The sequence below is a fragment of the Diplotaxodon limnothrissa genome, linkage group LG12 (assembly GCF_057381915.1).
Source record: "Diplotaxodon limnothrissa isolate DT_005_m linkage group LG12, D_limnothrissa_male_GT1.1, whole genome shotgun sequence".
Lineage (NCBI taxonomy): Eukaryota > Metazoa > Chordata > Actinopteri > Cichliformes > Cichlidae > Diplotaxodon > Diplotaxodon limnothrissa.
Window position 1 is genome coordinate 33,403,048 of NC_140607.1, and position 17,082 is coordinate 33,420,129.

Below are 17,082 nucleotides of genomic sequence, written 5' to 3' on the forward strand. Positions count from 1 at the left end.
TATGTGAAATTACAGCAGAGATGTGAAAAGACTAAAGAATGAGATCAAGAATGACAACTGTCAGTGCTCACTGCTGAATATGATGACCCAGCCGTCTCCGCCGCAGGGCTGAGTGTGGTCACCGAAGCAAACATGGTTACACTCCATGCTAGGTGACTCCCCACGTTTCTGTAGGTCCACATCGTTGCCACAGAAACAGGCATATCCTGACTCCATACCAGCAAGCTGCAAAACAGAAAAAGGAGTTGTGCAACTGAGGAAAACACTGAGGGGGTCATTCTGCTGACTGCAAACACACATTCTTTCAGTTCTCTCAAACTATAAAGATTGTTGTTTTCCCATAAAATAAGACTTGATTACATTACATTTTTTCATTTTAAAAGGACCAATTATGTTTTTCATGTTCGATTTATGTGGAATTGTGTAAACGTGGGGTAAACAGTTGACTACATGTAGCTACTTCCCTCTGAAATAAGTGACTCGAGCCTAAAGCGCCCTAATTGCTCTTTCTCTCGTGATTACAAGATGTTGTAATCCGAGTCTGTATAACTGTGGCCTCTCAGCTGATTAGAAGACTCCCTTCAAACACGCAGCTGCACACGGGGTGTACAGAAGAAACGGTACAGGAATAACACCTATCTGTCTTTCAAATCAAAACTGTTAGTAAACCATTCCAGAAAGTGTCAGCGCAGGAATGTGACACGTCAAAAACCTTCACACATCTTGACCTCGCCACTGCTGGCCACTCGCTGTCAAAAGAGGTATTGTTCTTCATTCAGAAGGACGCCGTTGTTCGATATTCAGGCTCTAAACGAACACACGCAACTGAAGGTACTGGATAATTTCCTACTCATGGAATAAGAATTCACGCAGCCTCTGCTTCCACCCAGATGTATCAAGCTCCTTGTTGTATTATTCTATCTGATGCGGTTAAATTTGAGAACACGTACACAAATACTTTTGGCAGAGTAAACAAGCCATGGATTGCTGTCTCACTCATCAGGCATGCTCTCTGTCACAAAGTCACGTGGGATCCATATTTCAGAGCACTGATGTTTCACGTGTGTATTGAAGACAGTGACAGTCCAAGGGTAGGCAGATGATGCCAGTCTGTTGCCATTTCCTGTAACATCTGCCTAACTGAGAGGGGAGGGGGTGCCTGTCAGTATCTGTCAAAGCATACTGAGCTGAAGTGGATCTGCTGAGACAGAAAATTAACACCTGGCACTGTTTGTAGCAGGGACAATGGCACGCCAGAAACAGAGAGAAGGGAAAATGCAGTGAAGAGGAGGAACCCAGTGGGCTAATAACCATTCATTTCCAGCTGTCAGCCTTGATTATTGTGATGATTCGTCATCTGCTGGTTGGCTTCAAACAGGAAGTGTGATGGCTGAATAAAGAGGGCATCATCTAGATAACTGACAGAAAACTACCCATAAAAGCAGATGATTTGCATAAAAGCCTGACTACTGCAAAAAGACTGCTCACGCCTGTTTTAAAAACAACAATTTACTCTGTTTTTACATCCAATAGGTAGATTTGAAGTGATAGGACAGAGGATAAACCATAAACCAATTACGGTTTGTTTTCCTCTTTTATTTTGGATTTTTTTTTTACATTTAGTTTTACAGAACTTGTCATGTTTGATTGCAGTTGAAATAAAATTTCTCATGTTTTCTTGTTATTTAATATATTTTTAATTTAATTCCAAATCTCACCTTGTATCTTTGCTTCCTGCAGAAGCTGATACAGTTTTGGATAGTGAGTTTGTTGGAGGTCTCACTGGCACCAGTCAGGGTGGGGGGGTCACCACTGTCTCTGAAGCACCCCAAGTTTCCAGGCACTGTAGGGAGAGCAGACCAGAGTGGGAAAAAATGATTAGTTATATGCTGCATCTTAGATGCAGTCTGCATCACACAGTAAGGCGAGGTTTTCACATGATTAGGGAAGATCAAATGTATAATGGAATTAAAGTACAGCAGGTGTTAGAAACAAGTCGACAGATATGGAAAGAAATGGATTATTTCATACAGAACATGCTTCAAACTATATTTACATGGTCTATATGCTGTTTCAATTTTCTAATCATGTTTGTGATTAACACTTAATCTCAAAAACCCAGCCCAAAGAACAATCAGTGATGACACACTCGTCAAATATTCAGAACTCTGTTTGAAACTTCTAGCTTGAACTGCCAAGAAGCAAGCCAACTATTTGGCTTCTGAGAAAAAGAGAAGAGGAGGAGGAGGTGGCGAGCGGCAATGGAGGAAGAGGAGCAGAGAAAAGAAAAAGGGGTGAAGAGGACAAGGATGTTTAAGTCATAGCGACACAGAGCTGGAATTTAGAAAATGTACCATGTCAGATTTGAGAGCTGTTGCATCAGATTAGGAATATAACATTTTCTAAATGTGTGACTGTGTGTGTGTGTGTGTGTGTGTGTGTGTGTGTGTGTGTGTGTGTGTGTGTGTGTGTGAGAGAGAGAGAGAGAGGGAGAAAATAATTTTTTAAAGTCTCACGTACAAAGAAAAAAAAAGGGGGGGGGGGGGGGGGGTTCCCATGTGGAATTTGTCACATGACAGGAAGAAGACCATGTCCAACACCTGGGCCTTTATTAAACTCAGATTTATTAAACTCAGTATTTTTGTAAAACACAAAAATTAAGAGCAGCATTAGTTTTGGCACGTTCCAAAATTAAGCTTTGCCAGCAATCATTGTGTATAAACTTGCAACAGCTGATTACAACACCCTTCAGTAAAGTGCACAATATTTCTGTTGCTTTAGTTGTTCAGCACTGTCTTCAGTCAGTCCTGCCTCTGCAAGCCAATTTGCAACCCATCTCTAAACCAACTCCTCATTTTTATCCTATGTCTGACTTTTTCCCAGTCATTGCCATCTATGCCTGTTTTATTTCTACACATAAACAGCATAGATGGCTAATAAAGTCTATTTAGGAAGACCCAAGCTAAGTGTTTTTGTCATTGATCAAACTGTGAAAATGCATGAATATTGGCTACATTTCATTGACAAGTTGCTAAGTGGATAATCTTTAAAAAATGACCTTTATCTTTTGAATATGACTTAAAGCTAATGATTACAAACCACAAGATAGTGTTTACTAAAATTATAGATTACAGAAATCACATCACTCTTATGCTGGTTTCACTTTTCATATGAGGAGGCTGAAATCCTATTCATAAATCAGTTGTCCTGACGGACGTGTTATAAAAAAATATAATACTTCTGTGCTTTTACACTCAGACAGGCTTAAGCTGAACAATAGATCTTTGCACAGCAGCCACTTGACATCAAACAGTAGGTAAGCACAATTTCTAATCTCGTGAATTTAGGCTCTTTGACTAAACAGAACAGAACCGACACTAAAAACATTACTTTTGAATTATTTTGTTGATACTTTGATGATAGCCTCTCATGTGCACCAAAAAGTTTCTCTGCATGCAAGTTAGATTTTACAATATGTGAGACCAATGCGCCAACAATGCCAGATGGATTTCTAACCAGACAGATAGATGAAAGATGGATGTTGACACCTTTCCAGATCACATTCGTGCAGATGAATCAAACTGTCTGCCCTAATCCACTATGTATTCATCAAATACTATACAATCTTTCAAAATCTAGTACAGTGATTAAACGCTGCAAAGCTTTTAAATTCAATGTAATAGCTTGGGAAGTGCCAATAAAGCCTCCAGCAATCTATACCCTATTTGTGATTTGCTTTTCATTTAAATCCAAATGCGCTTAAAGTTGTTTATTTTGATGTTCAGAGCTAAAATGAATTTGACAAACATAAGTAAATGCACACCCTGAAAGTAATTTCAACGGGAAGTTGAAAAAAAATTCTCTTCAGTGTAATTGGAAGTGGTGTCATGTGGCCTTAGGGTGTGAAAGAGATCATTAGGGAACGATAGAAAAGACAAGAGCAAAGACTGCGTCCAAAATAGCTGTCAAGTCTGCTGTGAGATACAACAAGGACGCAAAAATCAAAAGCATGTGACACTGTGGTCTGTATTAAAGCATTTCCAATTTCCAATTTCAAATGACCTTTAGTAAAAACTCAAAGTCTGATTGCTCCTTATTTCATACAGTCATGAAAAAGCACAGTGGCTGAAATCCTATAACTGCAAATCAAACCGCTACACAAAGATCATTGTTAGATTTTTGTGTAATGCAGGACAATCATAGTTTGGAGATCAGCAACTTCCAGAAAAAACGCACATTCTCCAAAGGGTCAGCGATGTGAGATCAGATGCAAAGAGGGTGCTGCACCAAAAACCTCCGCAATTGCTTTGGTCAACTACCAGATTGATGCAGTTGATCTTAGTCTGCATGGAAGACGCTGAGTTGTCTGCAAAAAAAAAAAAGATGACTGCCAAGACACGACTTTTACTTTGAAAGCAAGTGTTTTGCTTTCGATTTGCGTCACGTTGTTCACAGTTTCGTTATCGCTTGGTAATGATTTGCAAACTGGTGACCACGGCAACCTGCTGGCAACCAAAGAAATCCCATAGAGGTTTTCTCTTTGTGAGTAATTTCACACTAGCAATTGCTAGTAACCGCTTGCTTACTGGTCACAGAATATACCCTTTTCCCTAGGGATTGGTGGTTACCACTGGGTCATTAACTGGTCTCTAGGCCTGCAAGAATGGGGCTTTTACATTCAATTTCACAGCAAATGCGAGCCACCACTCACACATTTATGGTCACTGATGGCCTGTGAGGCCTTAATAGCATTTGTATTGATTTTTTATTTATTTATTTCTCTAATGACATGCAAATAGAATCCCACAGAGAACTCCCCGCTAGAGTTTCCTCACGAATTGAGAAGAGCGCAAGACGTTCATTTGATCCTAAGACATTACACAATAGCAATTCCTGTCTATTTGTACAACAACACTGTCTTGCTTTGCGGGTACACCAAAGTCTGACAACATGCTCAGACACTGTAAAGTCCCCTGATACTGTACACCAACACTGTCCTAGAAATAAGAATCTCTTGAGCTCTGCCTGTCATCAAACATGCAGGCACAGCTCGGCTGATGACAGTAAGTTCCACCAGTGCACAAGCAGTTCCCAGCACGAAACAGAAAAACACTTCATCTATTTTTACAAGCCTGTCATGAAATGTGGAATATATTGGTATTGTGCAAACAAAAAAGGGAGTATGGATTTGCATACAACTCTGTTTGAATGTTTATAACATTACTACAGAAGAGCATCAATCAACTCTGCCTTCATGAACTGAAGTGACCCTAATAAAGACCACACATGTGCATTGTCACTGGCGTGCCAGCTGCTGCCAAAGTTAACTTATTGGCTTGCACAAAGCACCAACAGAATCTGTAGATTCTCTCTGTTTGAGGCACAAAGACTCTTTGGGGAAAAAGTGTGACATGTTTTAGATTCTTCACAAATTGTTGTCCACAAGAATGTCCCCCACAGACTGGAAAATGAAGACGAATAGAAAGAAAAATGGTGCCGAAACAGACTGGCAGAGAGACAGCCACTCCCTGCATTTCGCTCACATTTGATGACCGTTAAGTGACCGGCGAAATTCTGGCAGCAGCCAAGAACTGTGTTTGACAAATGACTCAACACTTGAAGACAAAGTCCTCAGACACACTCAGACCAGCAATAAATCATGTGCTATATTCCTTTTTCAGCCACAAACATGCCAGAGCTTTAGAAGAGATTAATGTGGTTGGTTGGGATGGGGGGATCATTTACTAAGACTCCACGGTGCACACTTGCAAAAGTAAGCACCAGATTATTTGACAGGTTAAAGGCAAACATGACAGTTATAAGAATGTTTGAGGTCGCTCGTATTTTCCACGGTGCTATAGAAGCGGTTTCTTTTTTATCAGTTGCTTAAGTACACACTAGCGGTGAGGTGCACAACAGGGAAGCAGAGAAGAAAAGAGAGATAAACACCTGGTAGGGAACCAGCAACTTCCCTCCGAGCAAGGCAGGCAGGTACTACTTCAATAGAGGTTTTGAAAAGCAGAGGAAAAAATGCTACTGCTGTGCTCAGGAGCTAGATTAAAGGCACAAATGCTCTTTTTCAACTTGGCTTTGACAAGAAGATTGCAGACTAAACTTAATTTATCATTCTTTGTCCTCTTCTCGTTTTAGGGGCTGAGAAGTACTGGCTGAGGAGCGGTAGGTGTCCGGCTCATACACCGGTGCACTGGAGGTTTGTGCAGAACTGAAGACGGCGACGATCGCTTTTCTATGCACCGCCCTGCAGTGTGCATCCACAAAAAGCACAGAATTGTTCTTATATGAAAACTCCTGAGCACAGCAGCATCTCGCTTAAAAACATCTGCTTTGCAGGCGCAACAAGTGCAAATATCTTCACGTACAGTAAAAGAAAAAACACACACAAACACACTCAACACACTTCAAAGCCGTTGCTGGAATTTAGACTTTAACGAGCCAGAGGGGAGAAATGGAGGAAACACAAGGTGTATAAATGCTCCAGTTAGCCCACACCAGACCTCTGAAAACCCTGGGAGATCACAGTGGGGAAAGGGGGGGACTTCTACAATGTTTAAAAAACCCAGCCACACTCATCCCAACCTGGCAGCCTCAGCTCACTAAAGAGCAGTCAGCCAGCTTTCCCACAATGCACTGCAGACAGGAGGCACTGGGCAAAGCTGCAAAGTTCATGGGTGTCTGTTTAACAGGAGGTCTTGCCAGGCAGCAGACACAACAGCACCACTGACCTAAAACACATGAGAGAAAAAGAAAAAAAAAGCTCCAACACAGAATGATGACAAACAACATCAAACATGTGCAGCAGGCTTTGGCAAATGTGCTTGGCAAGCAGTACGTGCAAGCTGGTTGATGAGCTGGAGGGACGAGCATAACATTAAGCAAACATAATTATAGTTATAAATTTCTATGACGTGGAGGGTAAAGAACTGAAGATATGCATAAGAATAAGCTACAGAGGGTGAGAGAGAGTTAAAGAAATGTTTTCTTTTTAATGGGACTCTGGGTAGGACTTCTTATTTCAACCCCGTTCGCTTGCACCACCCAGCAGAATGCTCCACATGAAGCAAGATAGTGAAGTTGAATGATGAATATGATTTTTCTGTATTATAATCACTGGAACACTGGAGAATTTGGCAGAAAAGTTATTCTTGCAGTCTGTCCTAATCCTATAATCTAGAAGAGATGAAAAAAATTTGAGTCTTTTCTGTCCCTAAAAGCAGGGTAGCAAAAAGAATCCTTACGGCACACATAACTCTATACCTAACTTAGTTGTTTTGAATGGACTCTCTATTCATGATTTGAACTGACAAAAATGAATCCAGTCATTTGGTTTTGTTTTATTTAGTTTCTTTTTCTGTAAGCGGTTTGTGAGTTACCGTCTCAAGAATTTGGGACGTGGGAACATAAAATGTCAAGTTTAATGTCAAAAGGGGATGACTGACGATGCCCACTCAGGTGATGAATGATATCGCTCTGTGGCTTCACTCTGTGGGTGATGGCACGAGGTCTCTAAATAACTGTGTTGAAATTTATGTTCACTTTCTAGATCAACTCGTCCGCCAGACTTATCAAGTACAAACAAAACTGACACAAAAACACACTGAACAACTGATTAATTTTCACATTTGGCTCAGAAAAAAATATCACCTTGAACTACAGTAAATAGATATATATCATAATGTCCACTAGTTTACTAAAATATTACAAAAAAAAGAACTGATTTCCTGAGAATATAAGCACCAGATTTCAGGAAACAGCCTTCAACACCAGGGAAATGCGCAACGTGTAAGAAGTTCAAAGGTGTGAGGAATGAGGAAGCATCACTGTAGGAAACAAATTCTCTTTTCCGCATCCTCATGCAGACTAGAGCCCAGAACAAAGCCCAGCTGGGCTCAGCCAATACTGATATCAATTTTTGAGAGAATAAAAAATCCATTATTATAACATCTGGCTCTGACTACCAATGCTTCAAAAGCCATCCTTAGAAAATAAGACAATACAAAGCTATACAGCTATACAACTTAATCAGGGCCGAGTCTGATGTATGGGGATAAAGATGTAGTGATGACAAGTGGGGAACCAGACATACACACATGTAGAAAAAATGTAAAACACATTCATACTTTTAGATGAAAATGCCAAATTTCACTTATTTTATTTGTGTGCCGGCTCAACTTGGGATATAAAAACAATAAATAACAATATAACTTTTTTTTGGTTTTCATTCAAGCTCCTGCTTTAGAGCTTTTGCAGACATGTGACCACTCACCACATGACATTAATTTGTCGGCCATTTTTAAACGTGTAACAATCCTGACACGCCAAGTGAGTAAAAAACCTTCTAAACATTATGAAGGCGATATAGACTATGGCAGCTGTAAGTATTAGTGTATACACTCTCTCAGAGGAAGTAAAACACTCTCATGGCAAGCATTTTGCTCGTTATGTGGAGAAATGTGGGAGGGAGGACTTGAAGATGGATGTTTACTTACTCCCACTGAGTGAGTTTAGTGATGCTCTGAAGTGCAACCGTGGTGCTCTCCCTGACTTCACAACAAACTATTTATATCATTATGCTATCAACAGCCCATAAAATTATACTGGACCAGATCTGAAGTCCTGCAAAATGGGTAACAAACCTCAGTCACTGGACTCTTCCTGGAACTGCAGTCACTGGACCAAGGGGACCATGGTCACTGGTCACTGCTCAGGTATTTACCTGATTTTTATTGCATTTTGATATTGATGTGTCACTGTGCATTACACTGTCGACAAGTGTATGTAGCTCATTTGTGATTGAGAGTTTTGGGATGCTAGAGTCTTAAAACTCTAGAGATCTATCTTTGGCGGCCCATACCCTGGGAGGGGTGACAGATTCTATTCTTAGCTTACTTAACGACAATAACTAAATGCGACAACATCAAGAATAAATAAACACGTTCCTGTTGGATTTCTTATGTTAGAACCAACTTCAGTTCAGGAGTGAGGCTTGAGGTAAGGAGGAAGAGGATGAGATGGAGACGAGGAGGAGCGTAGCGGTGAAGGAGGCAGATGAAGAAGATGAGAAAGAAAAAACTAGAAATAGAAATATATAAAAAGTAAAAGTGTCAAATGGTCAAATATTCTTTGAAACAGATACTGTTAAACTTTAAAATTCAAATAACTTATAACTGACCCAACTATTTATCAAAGAAATTGTCTTTTTCACCTTCCAAATCAGCAGGAAAGCAAAAAAAAAAATATTTTGTGTCCTTGATGATTGCAACACCCAACAGTCAGTGATAATTTCTGTGTAAACAATGCATGACTTTAGGCGTGATCACTACCAGTGATCCAATATGGCAGACAGCTCTTGAGCGATATGCACATGATGTGACGTGCAAAACATATAGCATTTCCTTCTCTTCTGAATGTTTTGTGAGCACGGAAAGATTCATCGGTTTTTCCTTTTATGAATCCATCCATCTGCTTCCGCTTATCCTTTTCAGGGTCGCGGGGGGCTATCCCAGCTGTCATAGGGCGAGAGGCGGGGTACACCCTGGACAGGTCGCCAGTCTGTCGCAGGGCCAACACGCAGGGACAGACAACCATTCGCACTCACATTCACACCTAGTGGCAATTTGGATTATCCAATTAACCTATCCCCACAAGCTGCATGTCTTTGGACGGTGGGAGGAAGCCAGAACCCACACAAACATGGGGAGAACATGCAAGCTCCACACAGAAAGACCCCGGCCTGATGGCAGAATTGAACTCAGGACCTTCTTGCTGTGCGGCAACAGTGCTAACCACCGTGCAACCACCGTGCTGCCTGAATCATGGCCCTCAAACATTTTTATAAACACCTGTTTCCTTGACAGCTTAATTTATTATATTCGCATCAAATCTGAAATCTCGAGAGATTTAGTTTCAATAACACTCTAGATAAGAGAAAATCGCTGAAAAGAATCGCCGCGTAAAACCCGTTTATTCAAAAAATATAAACCTTAAAATGATTCTTTAAGCATCACCAATGCTTCATTACCATCCAATCACACCATAACAAAAAGCGAATTAGTGCGTTCAGATTAGAGACGGGACGTTCTAGATGTGTGGTCACAAAGCAGAAGCAGGATTTTAAAGGCACATTCCTCAAGTGCTAATAGGCTCAATTGAAGTAATTTAAAACACAGGTATGTCGACGCCTTGGAAACTCTCCCGGCAGCCCATTAATCCACCACCAGCAGGTTAACCATTCAAATCGGAGGCGCACACACACACCGCTTGAAACATGCACTGCCTTCTGAGGAATGCTAACTGCAACAAAGCAAGAAAACAACACTTATCACAGTTGGTGTTTATGTGCTGTTTTTTTCTCCTTTCCATCCCGTTCTGTCTCTCTGCCTTCATTCCTCGCTCTGTCTCCCTTTCATTGTGTCTCGGCCCCATTTATTACCCCTTTTGTAGTACAGTATGCTCAATACATAAACAAATACAGCTGCTGCATTTCATCAAGCCTTTGATTAGTCTTGTCGACTGCACCACAGCCCACGAGAACACAAGAGAAATCGAGAAATATGCCACAAACTCCCCCAGGAGAATCATTTCTGGAAACTCAGTATTGTTTGTAAGGAGGTGGGTGTTGCCATTATGTGTTTCTGCTGCGTTTATGCTTTGTTTTTCTATGGAGATCATAAATTCTCCAGCCTGTAAATGGGAACAGTTTACAGTTATACAATAAAGCACTTATTATTGGACAGAATGAGAGAAGCATTTGTATCCAGCAGAGTGACTTTGCAAGTTGGACATTCAAAGCACGTTACTGTGTGTGTGTGTGTGTGTGTGTGTGTGTGTGTGTGTGTGTGTGTGTGTGTGTGTGAGAGTGCGTGTGTGTGTGTGTGCGTGTGCGTGTGAGAGTGCGTGTGTGTGTGTGCGTGTGCGTGTGTGCGTGTGCGTGTGTGTGAGAGAGTGCGTGTGTGTGTGTGCGTGTGCGTGTGCGTGTGTGTGCGTATGAGTGTGTGTGTGTGTGTGAGTGCGTGTGTGTGTGTGCGTGTGCGTGTGTGTGTGCGTGTGTGTGTGAGTGCGTGTGTGTGTGCGTGTGCGTGTGTGTGTGCGTGTGCGTGTGTGTGAGAGTGCGTGTGTGTGTGTGTGAGAGTGCGTGTGTGTGCGTGCGTGTGCGTGTGCGTGTGTGTGTGAAAGAGCGACAGAGAGGCAAATGCACTGCATATTGCGCTTGTTTACTGTATATGATGTCTGTTTCTTATCCCATTTAAACATTTCTGTAGTGTAGTGGTGACTGTGTCACAATGTGATTGTGATGGAGGAGATCAATGTCTCATCCCAGGGGCCTGGGATACTGACTAACCATCTAATTAGAGGGAACAAGCAGGAGCCAAAGCTTTAAGTGAATAATTAGTGCTCTCAGAGTCCGAGAAGAACAATGCAGGGAAGAGATGAAAAACGATCACCATACCACATCACTGCCTCCCCTCACAAAACCAAACAGCCTGTGTCCTGAGGAGTTTTATGAGACTTGATATCAGAGCAGCTGGGAGATGAAGAGAGAAGCAGACGCTCTGTGACCACCTCAGATGTTAAATAAGCTCCTTTATTTATCATCTTGCAATTTCAGTAAAAACGACACACGAGCAGAACTTCAAACTTGTGACACTTTTACTCATTGGCAGTATTTCTATCAGCATCGGGCAAAAACAATAAGTGCATCATTCTTGCATCCCTTATTTGGTCCAATTGGCATCAGCAACAGTTTTGCTGAAGCTGTGTAACCGCAGAGGACACTAAAACACAACAATGGAAAGATAGATGGAAAAAGCATTTTTCCAGACATCCTTTGAAACCTTATGAGAGTAGGTAATAAAAGACTAGCAGCTACAAGCACCAGTAATGGTCCCTTTAAACGCACAACTTTTTTTTTTTCCTGAGGATGAAGCAAGAGAAAAAAAACATGCAGTCATTAATCAAAGAGCCTTATTAAAGAGGGAGTTTAAATGTGATCCATAAAATTCATGGGATATTTGTCCATTAGATAATTAAATACTCCATTTTATCCACGCAGCTGATATTTTCGTTTGAGGGTAACACAAAACAACGATGAAAGAAAAACTGAAAGAAAAACTGAAATGAATCCTCTGGGAGGCATAAATGTGCCGCAGGAGAATGTGGTCTGCATGCCTGCACTCATCAGGTGGTTACCAAAAACACATATTATCATGGACCATAAACACATTTAATTCATTGTGCTTCATGGAATTCAGCCAAAAATGTTTGCATTTTTCCTTGATCGGTTGAGAAGGCCCGAACTACAATTAGAGGAAAGTTGATCACGAATAGACAAAAACAGCCAAATATATCGAGCCCTCGAAGAAACTCTACTAATTAAGTTATTATTTGTAATTTCAAGTGCAATATCTCAGCAACTAATGGATGTACTGCCATGAAATTTGGTGCAAAAGTGCACTGCCCCCCACCACCCCAGGCCCATTGGCTTTAGAGAGAATTGGCAAATATTTGCATTTGCCAAACAAATATTGCACAACAAGAAGATTAGTAGAGATTACTTTTACTTGGCTTACAGGGCGTCTTTATACAGACTCACAGAACTGCTGTAATGTGAGTTCTAGTCAGTTAACCTTACCTTTAAAAAAAGCATAAAAACCAATTGCCTTGAAAATGAAATATGGGATGGGTGTGTTGTACTACCAAAGGGTGCAGGACACTTGCATATCCTATAGTTTGAGTAATAAAGTAAAAACTGTACAGAGTACTTGATAGATTCGATTTAAATGTAGTCTTTTAGTATATTCCCAGAATGACTCTTTTAAAAACACCCAATTAAGTGAGACACACTGTCTGCACACACCGCAGACTCATTTTGTCACTGTCACTACTTTCCAATATTAAAACTTAGACCGACTATGATAAAGCATTTTGATCAAATTTAGCAGAAAATGGGCAAACCTGCAAAACACACACACTTACACACACAAAACAGGTAAAAACACTAGGCGATCGAATGCCATTTGCCATACAATAGACACTAAATAAAATTAAATATATTATAACTGTGCAGAGCTGATCTACATTTGGCAGCGAGCCCTCATTTGTGAGCCCTAAAGTAGCTGACCTGCTATTCATCTCCTCCTCGTTCCCAGGAGAAATACTAAACAATGGCCATCTACTCATTAGCAAACATTCTACACAGGCAGCTCACCTCGTGATCAATACATCTAATTCCCTAATGGTCCTGACTGATTTAACCCCAGACATTTTGAGAATGGGAAGGAGCCAGAGACGGGGTCTGAGAGACTATATTTACCTGATTGTCCTCTGGTTTGTTTTTGTGTGTTTACTTTCTAGATTGCATTTAAAAGTTTCCTCATAACACTTCATACAGGTATTCTCCCTGAGGGCAGGTGTGGGTGGAGGTGAGCTTTAAGGAGGTCAGAGGTCACAATAAGCTAATAGTAGTGATTTCAAAACTCCTCTGCCCACTTCTTCAGGTAAGGGCAGGCCTAATGAAAGTGAAAGGGGCATGTCAACCCCATAAAGAAGTGAAGCTTAGTACTAAAAACATTTAAAAAGTCACTTCACTTCTTCCAGAATAGTTAACCTAATATATGGCACAAAGTTTTAGTCCCATTATTGCAAAGCAGTAACCATCTAATTCTAGTCACGGAACACCTGCGAGAACACTATACATAAAACTGCATTAAAAAGAAGGAGTTTGGCATGTTTCTGTGAAAAATGTGCAATTAATTTGGCTGGGAGACAATAATCTTGGCAGGTAACATTTTTTTAATTTATACTCTCTGGGTACTTAAGTCAAAAATCTGAATTCAGGCATTAGTTGCACTTGGTTGCGCACAGACACAAACACATGCACGCACTTACACTATTTCATCCTTAATAGAAGCCTCCATTTAACAAAATGAGTATCCTTTTGTGAATGTAATGATTTTAAGGGAAACCACATTATAAGGCTCTCAAGGATCATCCGTTATGTTCATTCTTTGTGTTTTAACAACACAGAATGACTCATATTTTCAGTTTTCCATTATAAAATGTGTTTGTGTGGGGGGAGAATCTCCAGAGAAAACTCATAAGTACAGCATGACTGACCTTACCTCAACTTCAGTACTTATAATTTTTTACATACAGGAGCTTATTAAAGAAATAAGGAAATGCCTAAATTAGCTCACTTCGTTAAATGTTCTCTCTGAGACTCGAAATATCTCACTGGGTTTTGCACTGGTAACAGTGCAGGGACACGCACGTGCACACACACGTGCACACACACGTGCACACACACGTGCACACACACGCATGCAATGTTGCCTGAACCTGTGTCAGTATTATGGCCGAAAAGCTGGCTGTGGTGAAAGCTGGTGCAAGACCACCTAAGGGAAATATTCGGCCTCTAAAAACAATGACAGAGTGAGAAAAATACTGCAGTAGCAAAACCTGAAGGCATCCCTGGTTTAGGCAACCACAGCAGCCACGAGGCAGGGCTGTGGTGCTTCGGTCCGGGCTTCCAAACCACATGTCCAACTTGTCTTGACCTCTTGCTTATTTTGATTCGCACTTGTCCTCGTCTCAGACACTCATTCAACCATTTACTTGAGCTTTCCTGTCAATCATAGCATACTAAATAAAAACTTTCTCCAACCCGTTCCCTTTTTCCCAGAGCTTAAACTTAAGGAACACCACCCATGTATAATCATTCAGCGCTGGATGGTGTCACATTAGGACTAACTCTGACATGAAAATAAAAACATAGAGACAAGCCTGCATTAGACACCTCGAGATGAGTCTCGCCTACAACCTTACTTGACCTGCTGTTAGTTTGTAATACATGAAGAAAACAGATGCAAGACATTAAAAGCAAAACACAGTTTAAGTGTTAGGCATTTCTGGACATTATTGGGGGAAATGAAAAATTCAAAAATGAATCCTTAATTTAAAACACATTTTATATTGTACAGACATTTTATTACAATATCTGCTACTTTGACTTTTTACCTATTCACGGTAGATTTGTATAAAAACACACAGATTTACGGTTACACAAGGTTAAAGTCAATTTTATACAAAAATCTGAAGGTCTTTATACAATTGTGTTCATAAACCAAGCAGAGCCTCATTTACAGAACATTTTATCCCTAAAAAGTGGACAGTAATGGACATCAGGGAATGATGAAAAAGGATCCTCACTGTAAAACCTTTTTAAAAACCATCACAATTTGAATTGGAATACTTTATTAATCCCTGAGAAAATTATGTGGTTTCATTTGCTCCAAGGCAGTAAGAACAGTAACTGATAAACAGATTTAAATAACACAATACATTAAAAAGTTATAAAATATAAAAAATAGTTCGAAAATATATATAAATCTATTAGAGCTGCATATAAAAATAGTTTGATTATAAATATATAAAATCAAAAACACCTGTGAACCCTGAACTATCCTGTATTTAGTAGATTTATATAAACTGTCAAAAAATCTGGTTGATGCCCTTTAGATTGTTTTTATTAATCACAACCTTACAAACCCAGTGGTTCTACTTTTTGTTACTAACTGAATCCAAATCATTAACTGGGTGGAAGGATGTGGTATACTGCATCTTTCTATATAATGGGGACAAAAATAATCTACACTACAAGGAAAGGGTTTCATTAAAGTTTACAGCTTGTATTTAAGCAGTGACGATGGACATTTATAGCAACTTCAAAAGTAAGTTAAGTCCAAGAAACACTCGTTTCAGACATTATAAACCTTTGACATGCAGACTGTTCACTTTCCTCACAAAACACTGAACAAGAACGACGAGGACGAGCACACCTGATCGCATTCACTCAAGAGTACGTCAGGGTTTACTAAGGTGATCCGCAACTTCAAAGTGGCATTTAGCGTCATCATAAATCACCGTAAATGAAGGCACTTATCTCAACACTTCATATTTACCTCAACGTTCAGCAATAAAACCTGAACCAAACACATTACTGCTTTGTTTTAATGCTTTTTAAGGTGTGACTGGTTAGCCTTGCCAGATGAGTGTAGTACTGCTCATATTGAGACTATTGTTGCATGTTGACCGGCAGCGTTAGTCAGACATTCCCTCAATTGTTTAAACAGATAAAAGAATAACTTACTGTAAGTGTGGTGCAAACACATTGACAGCTCTGTAACAAAATGATATCTTAAAGTATCACAGAGCTTAAGGGAATATTGGCATAAAGATAACGTCTCTCATCCTAACACCACCCAGCAGGTATCGTCAGCCACAGCAACAATGTCTAAAATAAACAGAGACTGTACACCACACTCACATAGTCTATATAACTTGAAATAAATCGGCAACATGGGCAAGCTTAGCTGGGTTTATCAACTCTTATTATTCCTAGGATTGGTCATGGAAAAATGTATTTTCAAACTATTCTAGTGAAGGAAACCAAGGGGAAAACTCAAATGCTCCACATCTCCATACTACAGGAACACAGTGGCATAACAAGTTTTTCTTGGTTATATGCTGTTGAAAGATGAGCTTCCAATGTGCACATCAAAGCGACTTTATCTTGGCAAACGCTTGAAGACTTCACCCTGACAGTTTCACTCTGTCAGTCAAATTCAGTCAGCGCATAGCATCAAGCAAATGCGTGTCAGCTTCAAGGAGCCACACCAAAAGAAAATGTCTCTGCAGTATGGAATGCTTTAGGGAAGGAACCATCACACTGTCAGTGGTCATGTAAACAAGCATTTCAGAACATCACAACAGAGACGTACAGCAACAGAATCCTTTGTAAAAAGTTAGGTCTATAATTTTAACCAGATTTTTTTTTTCGTGTTTTTTTTGTCATCTTATCAATCACTAATATGACTGCATGTTTTAACAAGTGAGTAAAGCATATTTTCAAACTGAGCTAATGTTTGATGAATCTGCTGTCAATGCAAGTAACCACAAACTCATTTTTCTTTTACCTCCCACTTACTGTCTCACTTTGAATTAATGGATTTAGCAGTTGCATTTGTTTTAAATTTAATAAACCTGCTGGTTTGGTCGCAGGTTTTC

The 17,082-nt window shown here is 40.2% G+C and overlaps 1 protein-coding gene across 2 annotated transcripts in view; it reads right to left on the reverse strand.

Annotated features, from left to right (window-relative positions):
• kremen1 (kringle containing transmembrane protein 1) overlaps positions 1–17,082 on the reverse strand; it is a 61,358-nt gene that overhangs the window by 8,051 nt on the left and 36,225 nt on the right. For both annotated transcript variants that reach the window (XM_085367501.1, XM_085367500.1), the window contains exons 4-5: positions 1,719–1,843; positions 72–225 (exon numbers count right to left, since the gene is read on the reverse strand). In XM_085367501.1, coding sequence (XP_085223627.1) covers positions 72–225; positions 1,719–1,843 — 279 coding nt within the window. The remainder of the gene's footprint in view (positions 1–71; positions 226–1,718; positions 1,844–17,082) is intronic.